The 14,465-nt window shown below is 44.4% G+C and overlaps 1 protein-coding gene across 8 annotated transcripts in view; it reads left to right on the forward strand.

Annotated features, from left to right (window-relative positions):
• TIAM1 (TIAM Rac1 associated GEF 1) overlaps positions 1-14,465 on the forward strand; it is a 369,772-nt gene that overhangs the window by 249,579 nt on the left and 105,728 nt on the right. For all 8 annotated transcript variants that reach the window (XM_040621045.1, XM_040621043.1, XM_040621044.1 and 5 more), the window contains 2 exons: positions 3,508-3,955; positions 8,896-9,068. In XM_040621045.1, coding sequence (XP_040476979.1) covers positions 3,508-3,955; positions 8,896-9,068 — 621 coding nt within the window. The remainder of the gene's footprint in view (positions 1-3,507; positions 3,956-8,895; positions 9,069-14,465) is intronic.

The raw sequence follows: 14,465 nt of genomic DNA on the forward strand, positions 1-14,465 counted from the left end.
CCCGTGATGCGAGAGTCTGGGCCTTTGGGTATTTGGGACATCCCAAGCTTCTTGACCAAATCAGGGCTGGGGCTGGGCAACCCGCATGTTTTCCAACAGGCTGGGTCACATATCAGTGCGGGACGTGTACCACCGAGCCTGCTCAGCCACTTGTGGAAACAAGGTGGAGTCGGCTTGGATCCCGAGCATTCCCCAGCGGTTACACGAGGGGTGTGCAAGCTCAGCTAGGGCCAGCAGGCCTCTTACCTGGGGCAAGTACTTCTTCGCTCAGGTCAGTGGCCATCCCAGAGCTGAGCACACAGAGCCTGGGCCACTGCAGGACTACAGCATCGGTGGGCATGAGCAGATGTTCAGGTCTGGCAGAGAGGTGAGTGTCTAGTTTCTAGAGGCCCCAGGGTATTTTGTAAAGGGGTAAATGGTTTGTGGGAAAGTCAGAGACTGTTAAGACACATGCTCTTGAGGGTTTGGCCTGTCTCGTCTCTGCCTGTTTCCCTCCTCTTTCATCTTCTCCTTCCCCTTATCCCCACTGGGAGATTTGAGCTCTTTGCCTGGCAAGTCAAGGCAAATAGATAGTCCCCTAGCTTTTGCTGGGAAAACCTGGAAAGGGCCTTGTTGACAAAAAAGGGTAAGGCATGGAGTTGACTATGTAGACACAACGTGGCCAGGTGCTACTTGCCACTGAGCAGTGGGGCTGCCATATTATAGTGGAAAAGGTACTTGGAAATGTGGTTTCTGACTCCAGTGGGCCACCAGCCAGGCTTGTGACTTTCTGAGCCCCAGCGTCCTCATCCATTCATCAAGGGGATGGCTTTGCAAGGTTCCTTCCCATTCTAGAGCTCTAGGAATTACAAGATACCTTGTGTGCATTCTCTCCCTTGTCTTTCTCTTACGGACCAGGGAGGTTACCAGCATAGCTTATCTCTCCCTGTCTTACAGAGACGCTTCTCACCTCTGCATTTTAGAGGGGAGCTTTTAACTGATGCCTTCATTTCTTCCCGGGAAAGACTGAGACACATGAAAATGAATCCAGATGTTTGGGAAATTTACAAACTCCTCATCTCCTACAACTCACAGTTATCTTGAATCACCAGTCATGGCAAATTTCTTTATTGTCTTATTGACATGGTCACTGTCCCTGCTGGGAGAAATGGGAGTTCTTAACTGTGTTTTTCTGTTTGTATAGAGAATTTTTACCCACTGGATCTGGGTCCTTCATGACCCTGGTGGGTCATGACAGCAAAGTGATGGGACTAGCAGTGAGAGGGGTATGCCCCTGAGCAGTGCCCACAGTTTCTTTAAGCCCCTCGAAATCCCAGGGGTCTGAACTCCATTGGAAATGCAGTTGGTCCTCCAAAGCTATCTTAACCACTTCCTGCTGTCCTCCTTGTTTTTTCTTTTTTTTTCTTTTTTAAAGAATAGTTTTAGATAGTAGAGAGGGCTCTCAGTTAACCTTGGACACCTGGCTGAGGTTGTATTGGCCAGAGCCAGCCACTGTAAAATTGTTCATTTTCCTCCCTTTACATACAGTTCTCTTTGTTGTTGGTTTTTTTTCTTTTTGAAGGTGCACAATGTAATGATTTAATATATGTATACATTGTGAAATGATTACCACAATCAAGTTAATTAACACATCCATCGCCTCACATAATTACCTTTTTGTATGTGTGTGGTGAAAACACTTAAGATCTATTCCCTTAGCAAATTTCAAGTGTATAATGCAGTATTAACTATATCCACCATGCTGCACATTAGATCCCTAGAACTTACTAACTTTTTTAATAAAGATTTTATTTATTTATCTAAGAGAGAGCGAGAGCATGAGTGGGGTGAGAGGTAGAAGCCGAGTCCCCACTGATCAGGGAGCCTGATGCTGGGCTCGATCCCAGGACCCTGAGATCATGACCTAGCCAACATCAGACGCTTAACTGACTGAGCCACCCAGGCACCCCTAGATGTTATCAACTTTATAACTGAAAGTTGGTACCCCTTGACCACCATCTCCCCATTTCCCCCACCCCTCCACCCCTGGCAGCCACTGTTCCACTCTCTGTTCTGTGAATTCAACATTTTTGCATTCCACATAAAAGTAAATCATGCAGCATTTGTCTTTCTGTGTCTCCTCTTGCTTGTCATGTCTGTGCCCATCTTTTAGTCGTTCACTTAGTGTCTCTTCATGACGAAGGTGAAGTGAAGTTTGAGGCCCTCACTTAGAATTGACCAAGTGAAGTGCTTAGAGATACGGGGGCACGGCACCTGTCCGGGTCTTGTGCAGGGCCGCGTCCGTTCCTGGCCTGGTTCATTCTGCCCCATTGCCTCTCAACAAATATTTGAACCCAAAGCATTCATTTTTATGCCAACTCAGAATAGTCTGTTTTTATATTTTCGAACCATAATTGGATGCTTATGAGACTGAAGGCTCAAAAAGTGGTTAAATCCTCAAACCCTGTATTACTTGGCCATCTCTTTTGTGTCAGACCTGTGTTCCTGTTCTCTTCCTTTGAGAAAAACCAGTCTAATTTCTTATCCATGAGACCGTTGCGCTGTCCTCTCCAATATTGCTGTCATTATCCCTCCTTGATTACTACCATTATTTAATTATTGTTTATGGATATGCCTGTAGCACTTTAGAGCAATTAAGCTTCTGATTTAAGAACAGACCTGTCTGTGTCCCGGAAATGTTCAACTTGAGAACAGGGACAGTGCTTTGGAACTTCCAAATGTTTTTAAACTGGGAATTGATACCCCCGCGTGTTGGCGGTTGCCCTAAGCTGTCACTTGGCCCAGGGGCAGTGAGTAGCTTACTTCGGGCTCCTAGCATCCCAGCTTTGAAAGGGCAAGGTAATTGGAGAGCCTGCGTTGGAGCTGTGGGCCCCACAGACTTATTTAGCTCAATGCAGAGTGAGAGGCTGCTTGTTTTCAAGAAATGAAGCCGATTACAGCATGAGGACTCCTGCCTATTCGTGGGACATGGGTCCTTGCTGGGTGAGTGGGTGAGGCAGTGCGCTAGTTTATCTTTTTAGTTGCCACATTAGAAAACAGAAAAAAGGGTATTAGCTGCAAAGACCTTGTTATCCATTGTAACCCCCTACCTCTGCAACAGCTAATCAGCCTGCAGAATTTCCTGGAGTTTTGGGCGGGCTGATGAGGGTAAGGGTGCTGAGCTTTCTCAGCATGGCCGTGGGAGAATCTATAGCTGATTTGCCAGCTAGTTAATTATCTAAGTCAGATAAGTGATAAGCTCTTGGAAGCGTTCCTTGTTTTTTAATATGTATTTCTTGAACGTTCCAGATCGTTCGCATTCATGCCAGGACGGCTTGGTGGCTTTCCCCGAGCCGCTCTGCGGGCAAGTTGGGTTTGTGCGAGCCCGGGGGTTGAGGAGGAATTGGTCCGGGACAGGTCGGGAGCTGCAGTGCCCTGAGGGTCCCCTGCAGCTCTCCCGGCCACACAGTCCCCGGCTGACTTCTCTGCGCGATGCATGACTTGCTTTTTTCCCTTTCTGCGCCCAAGGATGTTAATGCCGGCGAGGGCAGTGAGTTTGCGGACAGTGGGATCGAAGGGGCCACCACCGACACGGACCTCCTGTCCAGGCGATCCAATGCCACCAACTCCAGCTACTCGCCCCCCACAGGCCGCGCCTTCGTGGGCAGCGACAGCGGCAGCAGCTCCACCGGGGATGCGGCCCGCCAGGGGGTGTACGAGAATTTCCGTCGGGAGCTGGAGATGAGCACCACCAACAGCGAGAGCCTGGAGGAGGCGGGCTCGGCGCACAGCGACGAGCAGAGCAGCGGCACCCTGAGCTCCCCCGGCCAGTCCGACATCCTGCTCACGGCAGCGCAGGGCACGGTGCGCAAGGCCGGGGCGCTGGCCGTCAAGAACTTCCTGGTGCACAAGAAGAACAAGAAGGTGGAGTCGGCCACCCGGCGGAAGTGGAAGCACTACTGGGTGTCCTTGAAAGGTAAGGCGAGGGAGCGCCCCTCCCCCGGTGCGGGACGCACCTTGCGCCGTGGTGCACCTGCGCGCACCGGCTGTTTTGTGATGATGTGGGGTTTGTATTTTATACCACTTTTAACGAATTGTGTTTTATTGTGATAAGAATACTTAGAATGAGATCTCCCTTCTTAAATTTTTGGGTGTCCGTGACCCTGTCGTGGACTGTAGAGCAGATCTCCAGAACGTAGTCATCTCTCTGAACTGAAACTTTCTGCTCCTTGATGATTCAGTAACCCCTCGCTTCCCCATCCCCACCAGCGCTGTTTTGTTTTCTTTACTTTTTCACAGTTAAGCTAGAGGAGTGTCGCACACCGAGTTTCCTTGTATATACAGCTGCTTCTGATGACAGTTTTGAGGGACATGGTGCAAAAGAAAAAAATTTTTTTAATCAATCAAGTTAGTGAAATACCTCCTCAAATGACTGTTTCAGAGGCAAACTTATTCATTGGAATCCTAGGAAATGACCATTTCTTTAGGTCAAAAATGATAGACTATCACTAATTTCATAAGGTTCAGCCTAGTGCTTAATAGAGTGAGCCATCATAGGTTTGTGAAAAAGTCATTGTTTTACGGTCACACTTTGTATGAGTGTGTGTGTGTACAGATACATACACGTGGGGAGATCACTGCCTTTTCATTAAAAGCGTAATATTTTTATATGTTGCTGTTCATTGTCATTTTATACTGTTGAAGTATGTGTATATGTCTGCATATGTCTCGGTCGTATAAAAGTCGTAACACATTTGTGAGCTCTGTGTCTTAAAAAGAATACTTGGCGCCCACTTAGACCTTCTGTCCGAAGCCACATTTGAAACAGGGTTAGGATATGGCAGGACGGGTTCGAGGGTTGACAAGCGTGAAGGACAAGCGCAGGAGGAAGTCTGGGCTTTCCAGGTGTGGTGTACACTCTAGACCATTTGATACTCAATCTCACTAACTGTGGTTGGTGTGAGAGCTTCCAATCCTCGGGGTGCAGAATACCCTAGAGTCTGCACAGTGAGGCGCAGGCCAACCCCTGCAGGACAAGCAAGGTGGGGTTGTTCCCATTCTTACTAGTTCCAACTGATGCTTCAGTACTTCAGTGAGACAGGAAGGGAGCTGGTTAATTAGACCGTATGTTTCACTGCACGTCACAGAGACCCACGCTGACGATGCGTTAAGCGAGATAGAACTGATTTCCCTCCCGTCATAGACCATCTGAAGTTGTTGTGGCGACTGCTTCCTATGAGTCATCCAGGTCCCAGGTTCTTTCTGTCTCCTTGCTCTGCTATTCCCAGATCCAGGCCCTGTGGTCAAGGTAGCTCACCACCAGGCCCATATTCTTGCAGAAATATGAAGGCATATCCCTCTGCCCTGTATCAGGACCGTTATAACCAAGTACCACAGACTGAATGGCTTAACCAAAGAAATTTATCTTCTCACAGTTCTGGAAGCTGGAAGAGATCCAGGTGGGAGTGGGGTTGGTGTGACACCTGTCTCCTTGGCTTCTAGATGGCTGTCTTCTTCCACTATCTTCCCGTGGCCTTCCCCTTCTGCCTGTGTCCAGATTCCCCCTTCTTAGAAGGATAGCAGTCAGATTGGATTAGGGCCCACTACTATGGCCTCAATTTACTGTAATTACCTTTGTAGAGACCCTAACTGCAAGTACAGGCACATTCTGAGGTACCGGGTTAGGACTTTATTATAGGAATTTGGGGCACTATAACTCTGCCCATGACGGGCCCTGAATTTGTGTGCTAACCAAGCTTCCCAGGTGGTTCCCACACTAAATTGGAGGACACCAGTGATAGTGTCATAGACTAACAATAATGAGGTGCTCTTTTACTTGGGACGTGCAAGAGGGCATTGTTTTGTTGCTGCCCTGCCCTTAGAGAATAAAGGGTACTGGAAGGCAGGGTGTGACCTCTTCGAGCAACAGCTCGGGAGCCCGTTAGAGGACGGAGCCTGCACGTTCTTGGTGACCCAGATTTGGATGACACAGTCTGTCAGGATCGAGGCCCAGAACACAGAGCCACTGAGCCCTTTGTTAAGAAACAAATCCTGACGGGTTCCCATCATATCTTGACCTCCTCGGGGCTGGTCCTTGCCACTCAAAGGCAGAACGTGCTGCTGTTTTTTTCTTCGCCTTGGATATCGAGAAATAAAAAAGCAAAACACCTGGGAGCTGTGGGGTAGATTTCTCCAAAGATTCTTCCACTTTAGACAGAATAATTATTTTTTTTTTAATTTCATTTAGAATTAATCTCTGGGGCGTCTCTCTCGGCCGCCGCTGAGCATACAGATGACTTTCAGGGGAAGGTGGAGGCGAATGGACTGCTTTCAGGGGGCACGTGCTTCCTGGGTTTGCTGCTGCCTGTTGATCTTCACACCGAAACAAGTGGAAAATTAGAGTAAAAGCCGATTTTAAGCACCTCCTGTCATGGGTGATTGTAAACCAGCATTGCAAAATTATAAAAACAGCAATCGGAGAAGACTGCAAAATGCACAACAGTTGTACATGCCCGGGTCTGTGGATGTGTCCTCTTCATTATCCGCAGGCTTCAGTCTCTGTCCTCAACCTGCAGTACAGCTGTGTCGCTCCTTTTCTGGTCCGAGTGTGCTAATCATTAGCGTCGTTAGCCCTAAAGATTAGAGCAGGGTTTCTCAACAGGGGCACTATTGACGTTTTCCGGATAATTCTTTGTTGTGGGGATGCTATCCGGGACGTGGCAGGATGTTAGCGGCATCCCTGGCCTCTATCTGCGGGATGCCAGTGGCACCTGCCCCCGTTCCCCCCACGCCTAGTGTCTCCAGACACCACCAGATGTCCTTGACCTCGAGGGCAAAATTGCCTCACTTCAGGAATCTCTGATTTGGAGGAAAATAGCATCCCCTTTCCATTTTCTTTTTTTTTTTTTTTTTTTAAGATTTTATTTATTCGACAGAGATAGAGACAGCCAGCGAGAGAGGGAACACAAGCAGGGGGAGTGGGAGAGGAAGAAGCAGGCTCACAGCAGAGGAGCCTGATGTGGGGCTCGATCCCATAACGCCGGGATCACGCCCTGAGCCGAAGGCAAACGCTTAACCGCTGTGCCACCCAGGCGCCCCCCCCTTTCCATTTTCTTTCCTATATTTATCTCTGAATCTATGCTAGCTTAAGAAGTGAAACTAGTTACACACTCTTCAGTGTGATATATGTGTTTCTGAAAAGACCTGAGATCTTCACAATAACAGGGATTATGGGAAGAATAAGGTTGGGGCAGACTACTTAACAGGTATGTCATTAAATTATATGCATGCAACTTCTGCGTAGCCCAGCACTACATAGAGAGATAGATAGATCGATAACTAAATGCCCTGCTAAAAATACTCACATAGTTCACATCTTACTTTTTAACAATAAATACTGTAGAAAATGTGGGACTTCGCTTTTAAGAACAAAGTAACTATAACTTGAATAGGTTCTTTCGAATTGAAACACCTGAATTATTGAGACCAGGACAACGAGGAAGAAACCATAAAGGTCAGGAGCACCAGGCTTTTGGGAAACTCTGCCAAGGGAAACACTGGGAAGCGAGTGGACGTGGCGTTCAGCTGAGTTTGGGGATTTGCATTCCGCAGCTGTTAACCTACAGATGTGAAATGTGACGGGCTGCGAAGCACCGCCTTTGAACTCATGGGACTTTCCCATTGATCCCCATCGTTCTACCTTTTGCTAATCACATAGAAGCCAATTTGCTTTATGAAAGCTTGTATTGTAGCTGAGTAGATTGTACTTTCAAGGACTTTGCTGTTCACGTAAAGCGTGGCCCTCGCGGGTGGTTAAGATGTGGAAAACTGAGTTAAGAAAGAGTCATAAAGTTGGGCCCGGGCTTCCCCTGAAATTGGTCTCGATTAGTTGACAGTAAACGTTCGGCTAGTAATTATTATTACAGTGAACCTTGCATTTAGGCGACGATGGAGGGTGTCTCGTGAAGCAGCCACCTTGCCACAAATCTCTGAGACGTTTTTACTGTGACTGTCATTAGTTTCATAGTGCAATTAAGTGTGGACCAGGCTTGCAGATCCGCAGCCCCCAGGCCTTCATCTGGCATGTGCCATGCCATTTCTTCTTTCACTAGGAACAGGGACATGGTTTATTTCTAGAAGAACATTTTGTAGAACATATTTGAGACAAAAAAACCTATCATTTCTTTCCTTATTCTTAAAACACCTAATGCTGGTATTATAAATGGTTTGCTCCAAAGGGGATAGCTAAGAAACCCAATAAATGGTGTCGTCTGGTTGTATATCCCGTGAGCTATTGGGAAGGGACCCCGGTGGTCCCTGCTGACTGGCAGGCCTCACACCATGGAACTCGCAGTTCTGACCTGTGGAGCTGGGTTTCTAGCCCCCACTGGCCAAAGGAGCCGTAAGACCCCCATATGCCTGTAACGAAATACCCTACAACAGAAAGTGAGGGTCTTAAAGAACTTGAGGGCGTGCATGGAGGGAGTTTTGTGTGGGTTGAGAAACTGTGATTTAAGAATCTTTGCCTTTTGGGGCGCCTGGGTGGCTCACTTGGTTAAGCATCTGCCTTCAGCTCAGGTCATGATCCCAGAGTCCTGGGACTGAGCCCTGCATCGGGCTCCCTGCTCAGCGGGGAATCTGCTTCTCCCTCTCGCTCTGCCCCTCCCCCTGCTCATGCTCTCTCTCTCTCTCAAACAAATAAAATCTTAAAACAAAAAAAAAGAATCTTTTTCTTTCTCTCAGTCCATCCAAGACTTCACTATAAGCAAGACCCTATTCTCTTTGCTCTCTAGGTTTCCACGCTCTTTAATTTCCAGCCCTCTCCTTGTGACAGGTGACAAACAATAGTTTCCACCACTGAGCTCTTGTTGTACAAGCACTGAACATTCAACGCAGACTCCTGTTTTGTTTTCTCAGGGTGCACACTCTTTTTCTACGAGAGCGACGGCAGGTCTGGAATAGACCACAACAGCATCCCTAAGCACGCCGTCTGGGTGGAGAACAGCATTGTGCAGGCTGTGCCCGAGCACCCCAAGAAGGACTTCGTCTTCTGCCTCAGCAATTCCCTGGGTGATGCCTTCCTCTTTCAGGTTTGTTGGGCACTTCCTTTCAGGGCATTTCAAACCTCTGAACCAGATATCTTCCCCTCCTGCCTATGTAACCCACCCTGTTTTCCTTTTAGTGCTGGGTTTTATCTTTGGCTCATTGTAGAAACAAGAACGGTTAATGACAAAATACACATTTACATTGAATTCAGAAATGAAACAACTCACCCAGAGTGTTCCAAGGGAAGCCCAGGGAAGGACGTGAGTGGACTTTGAGAAACTTGCCCTCTTTGCTGTGAGTTGAAGGATTTGTCAGTGTAGTCTCAATACCATTTGTGTAGAGCCTTAGAAAGAGATGATGAATTCCTTAATTTAGAAATGATTTGAGCTGTCAAAATTTTTTACCATAATGTTCTCTTCTAATATTACTCATAAAGTAAAATAATGACATCCCAGAAATGACTAGCTATACCCAGAAAATTTCTCTTTCTCATCTTATCAGAAATTTGTACCCAGTGTTCTTGAAGTTTGCATGTTAATCGTGTTAAAAAATACTAACCTGTTAATCACTTCAGGGTTAGCATTTAATTTTGTAGGGAATTGTTTGGGGTTGGTTGGTTGTGGTGCACTCTACCAGAACTTTCTATCATGTTAGGAAAGCCTCCTTCATGTGTTGCCATGTTGCATGAATTCCTCCAGCTTTTACTCTAAGCTGCCTACATGCTTTGCACAGGGCTGTTCAGAACAAGAAGATTTTGACACAGTTCCCACTCTTAAAATTGTTCACATGTGGTGTGGGAGAAAGACACATGGATAGATCTTTGTAGGGTAGGAGAGCCTGACCGTTAATGTTAAAGGATGAGTAGGGATGAATTGGGTGAAACGGACAGTGCAAATATTTCATGCAGAAGACAGAGCTGGATCAGAGGCATGGAAAAGAGTAATAGGTGATTTCACTGAGTTTCTGGGTTTGGCCCCTAAGTTCTTTCCATTTAGGCAATTAAAGTAAGAAAGTGGTCATTTGTTTGTGAACAGGCAAAAAGCATCTGTTTTTTCTTTCTTTAAATCAGTGATATAAAACACATAAAGAAGAGTGTACAAAACATAAATGTATTGCTCCATGAAGTATCACAGAGTAAATACATAACCACTGCCTCAGTCAGGAGACAGAAGTTTCTAGCACCCTACAAGCCACTTCCCACCCATATACACACACGCAGGCTACTAGCTGGGTAGGGTGAATATGTATTTTATCATCCAAGCCAGGACACTTTTGTCAATCTGGGAATGTCTTCATTTCTCCTTCATTTTTGAGGGATAATTTTGTTGGATATAGAATTCTTGATTAACAGTCTAATTGTAATGTTTTGAAAATATTATTGTACTGCCATCCGGCCTCCATGGATTCTAATGAGAAATCAACTTTTAATCTTAGGAGGATCCCTTGTATAGATGAGTTGCTTCTTGGGGCACCTGGCTGGCTCTGTCCATAGAGCTTGTGACTTTTACTCTCAGTGTCGTGAGTTCAAGCCCCACGTTGGGGATGGAGCCTATTTAAAATTAAAAACCAATGCATTAGATGAGTTGCTTCTGTGTTGCTATTTTTTTGTCTTTGTATTTAAATAGTTTATGATATGTCTCTAAGTATTCATTTCTTTCTTATTCTGCCTGGAATTCATTGAGCTTCTTGGATGTATGGATGTGTGTGTCTAAATCACATTTGGAAAGTTTTCAGCTATCATATCTTCAAATAGTCCTCCTGTCCATTTCTCTCTTCTCCTTCTGGGACTTCCATTATTTTATGTTAGCTGCACTTGATGACACAAGTCTCTGAGACTCTGTTCGTCTCTCTTCATTCTTTTTTTGTTCTGTTTCATGGACTGGATAATTTCAGTTGACCTACTTCAAGTTCACGGATTCTTTTTTTTGCCAGTTCAAACCTGTTGTCCAGCCCCTCTGGTAAATTTTTCACTTCAGTTATTCTACATTTCAACTCTAGAATTTGTATTTGGTTCTCTGAAAAAAACTTTTTACATTTTTCTATTGATATTTTCTATTTGGTGAGATATCATTCTGATACTTTACTTCTTTAGACATGATTTCCTTTAGTTCTTTGGATATATTCAAAATAGTTGATTTAATGTCTTTGTCTAGCAAGCTACCATCTGGACTTCCTTAGGGACAGTTTCTGTTGACTGCTTCTTTTCTTGTGTATGGGGCATGCTTTGTTGTTTTTGCATATTTCATGCTTACTTGGTTGAAAACTACATTTTGAAGAATATAATGTGGTGACTCTTGAAACCAGATCCTCCCACCCTCACCCCCAGGGTTTGTTGGTGTTGATTCTTGTCACTGTTGCTTATTTGTTAAGTGACTTTGCTGAAATCTATAAAATATTTATTCTTTGTCGTGTGTAGCCACTGAAGCCTCTGCTCAGTTTAGTAGTCAGCTAATGATTGGGGAGATTTCCTAAAATGCCTGGAACCAATTAGACTTCCAGTCTTTTCCAAGGATCTCCATGTCTTCAACACTCAGGGAGCTAGTTAACAACTCTGCCTGAGCCTTCACCTCTGCTTGCACAGAGACCCAAGGTCAGCCAGAAGTGTGAGCACAGGGCTTTCTCAGGGTTTTATGAATGTGTGCACAGTCCTAGGCACGTTTGTGATTTTCTAGATTCCCAGAACTATGATTCCCAGATTCCCAGAACTATCGCTTATGAATATCTTATTCCCCAGCTGTTTAAAACATTTCTTGGTCAGCTACCTCTTTTGCCCCAACTGTCATCACTGCCTCAGGCAGCTGTGATATTAAACAGTTGTTACTCATTATTTTTCACAAACTCCCCTTGGAGTAAAGACTACCTGCACAAGTGAGTTCTGAGGTCAGATAGCAACAAACCCTGTGAGTGGGGGTTTCCTGTGAACTGTCAGACAGGTCAAATAATGACAGTTCTCTGAGAACGGTGTTTTGTGGGAGCTCATTGCCCTCTTTAGTGATAGCTAGACTGCTGTTTTTCACATGATTGTGGAGATAGGGAGATGAAAATGAAAATAAGGCAAGCTAAAATGTCCTTAAAACTTGCTATTCTTACTTAGATTCAGCTATCACTTTTTCCAATAGAAGTACCTAAGATTGTTGCAAGACCTAATTAAATGCCAGAGCTCTGAAAAAGTTGATTTTGACCATTTTTGCTAGTGTTACTGATTTTACAGAGGAGCAGTTTTTTGAGGTCCTTACTCCTCCAATTCCACTGATGAACTCATTAGGACACTTTAGAGACTTAATGGTTTTGAGAGGTATGCCAGCTCCATTAACAATTATGCCAGGATAACAGGTATAAATTGCAACAGATTCAGGCTAACTGGGATGTGTAGCAACCTCTCCATAGGTGCATTTGGGTTGATCCCTATTTGGGGGGGATCAGGAGCAATGTTGCTAGAGTACTCTTATATCTGTGTTCAGGATATGTTTGTCCACATTTCTACTGGTGTATGCCTAGGACTGGTATTGCTGTCTCATGGCATAAGTGTACACATTCATGTTTAGTAAATACTGCCAAACAGTTTCCAGAATGACAGAAATAATTTATGCTCCCATCAGCAGCCTAGGAGAATTCCAGGTGTTCCTTATCCTTGTCCACACTTGGTATTGTCAGATCTTTTTTATTTTTCATTTGTAAGCTATTTGTGTGAAGCTGAGCACATTTTTGAGGGTTTAATGACCATTTCAGTATCATTTTTGTGAAGTGCTTATTTCAAGTGCTTATTCCTGCCTATTTTTCTGTTAGGTTGTCTCTCAATGATTCATGGCAGTTCTTACAATATTTTGTGAATCAGATCCTTGTTGATTATGTGCATTGCAAATACCTTTTTTCCACTCTGTCTAGCCTTTTACTCTGTTAAAAATATCCTTCATTATACTGACATATCTCATTTAGTGTAGATATATCTCTAATGTAATGTATCTCATTTCTCAAGTCTTCCTTAAAGGATAGTGCATTGTGTATCCTATTTAAAAAATCTACATACTCTGAGTCATGAAAACGTTCTTCTGTGAAGCTTATTAACCATTGTTTTTTTGCGTCTGGCATTGCTTCTTATTAATTATCTGGATATCTTGTATATGAAGGAATGCCTAACTATGCTAACAATAACAATAATAATATTATATGCTATCAGCAGCTGTCTTTTACGGAGTCCTTATTGTATGCCACCACCTTGAAAGTGTTTTACAATGTGAATCACACGTAATTCTTTACAAAATTATTTCTTAATTTACGTATAGTTGATATACCATGTTATTTAGTGTTAGGTGCATACGATAGTGATTCAGCAATTCTATACGCAGTGCTCAAGTAAGTGCAGTTACCATCTGTCACCCGACAACATTATTGCAGTATTGTTGACTATATTCCCTATCCTCTACTTTTCATCTCCATGATTTATTTATTTTGTAACTGGAAGTTTATACCTCTTAATCCCCTTCGCCTGTTTTGCCCACCCTCCCCCCATCCCCCGGCAACCACCAGTTTGTTCCTGGTATTTATGAGTCTGTTTCTGGTTTTGTTTGCTCGTTTGTTTTATTTCTTCAGTTCCACATATAAGTGAAATCATAAGTCACATTTAATTCGTACAGCAATCAGTGAGTTGGATTGTTTATCCATATTTTAACCAGTTAATGTGGACTGTGTGCCCCATTTGGTGAAACTCAGGCTTTTATAAAGGCTAATAATTAGATGCCAAGTGACACAGTTACTGAGTGTTGGCTGGATTCACACCAAGCCTCTCTTTCTCTAAAGTCTTTTATCGTCTAAGTATACTATTTATCTGACTTCTATTACTCTTTACCCTAAGAAGAGCATGGGCAGGAATCGCTGACCAGAGTCAAAAGGCACTATTTCTCATTCTCAGAATTAAGCCACTCAGTGGAATATTTCAATATTTCGGCCATTCTTGCCTCACTACACAGTTTAGATGATAATCTGATCGGTTTCAGGATACTCTCCTTTTTACTTATACACTGCTGATGTGAATTCCTTTTGAAAGGACCTTCCTGGCCATAAAATCGCTGGCACAATCTAAATATCCAGTAGGGTCACATTGAATAGAATTCTTTTGTGGCGACATAGGACCTTATTCATGAAAACCTCTGTGTCCTCTTGCTATGGTGAAATTTTTATGCTACTTACGTGGGATAGAGCACAAAATGAACCTTTTCAGAAGAAATTACTGCAGTTCAGGATCCATGAGGGCATTTTCTACCTTCTACTTATTGTAATCCACATGACTCTAGAGGGGCTAGGTTTGAAAGGAACCTGTGTGTGTAAGGGGTGAGGTTAACGCGAGGGAGATCAACCACGATTATGGAAATAATTTGTAGGTTATTCCAGCCCTGGGGCTCAATTCAGTGCACACAGTTTACAGAGCAGCCTGGATGCTGCTG

Source organism: Ursus maritimus, unplaced genomic scaffold, assembly GCF_017311325.1.
Source record: "Ursus maritimus isolate PB19 unplaced genomic scaffold, ASM1731132v1 scaffold_4, whole genome shotgun sequence".
In the NCBI taxonomy this organism is placed as follows: Eukaryota; Metazoa; Chordata; class Mammalia; order Carnivora; family Ursidae; genus Ursus; species Ursus maritimus.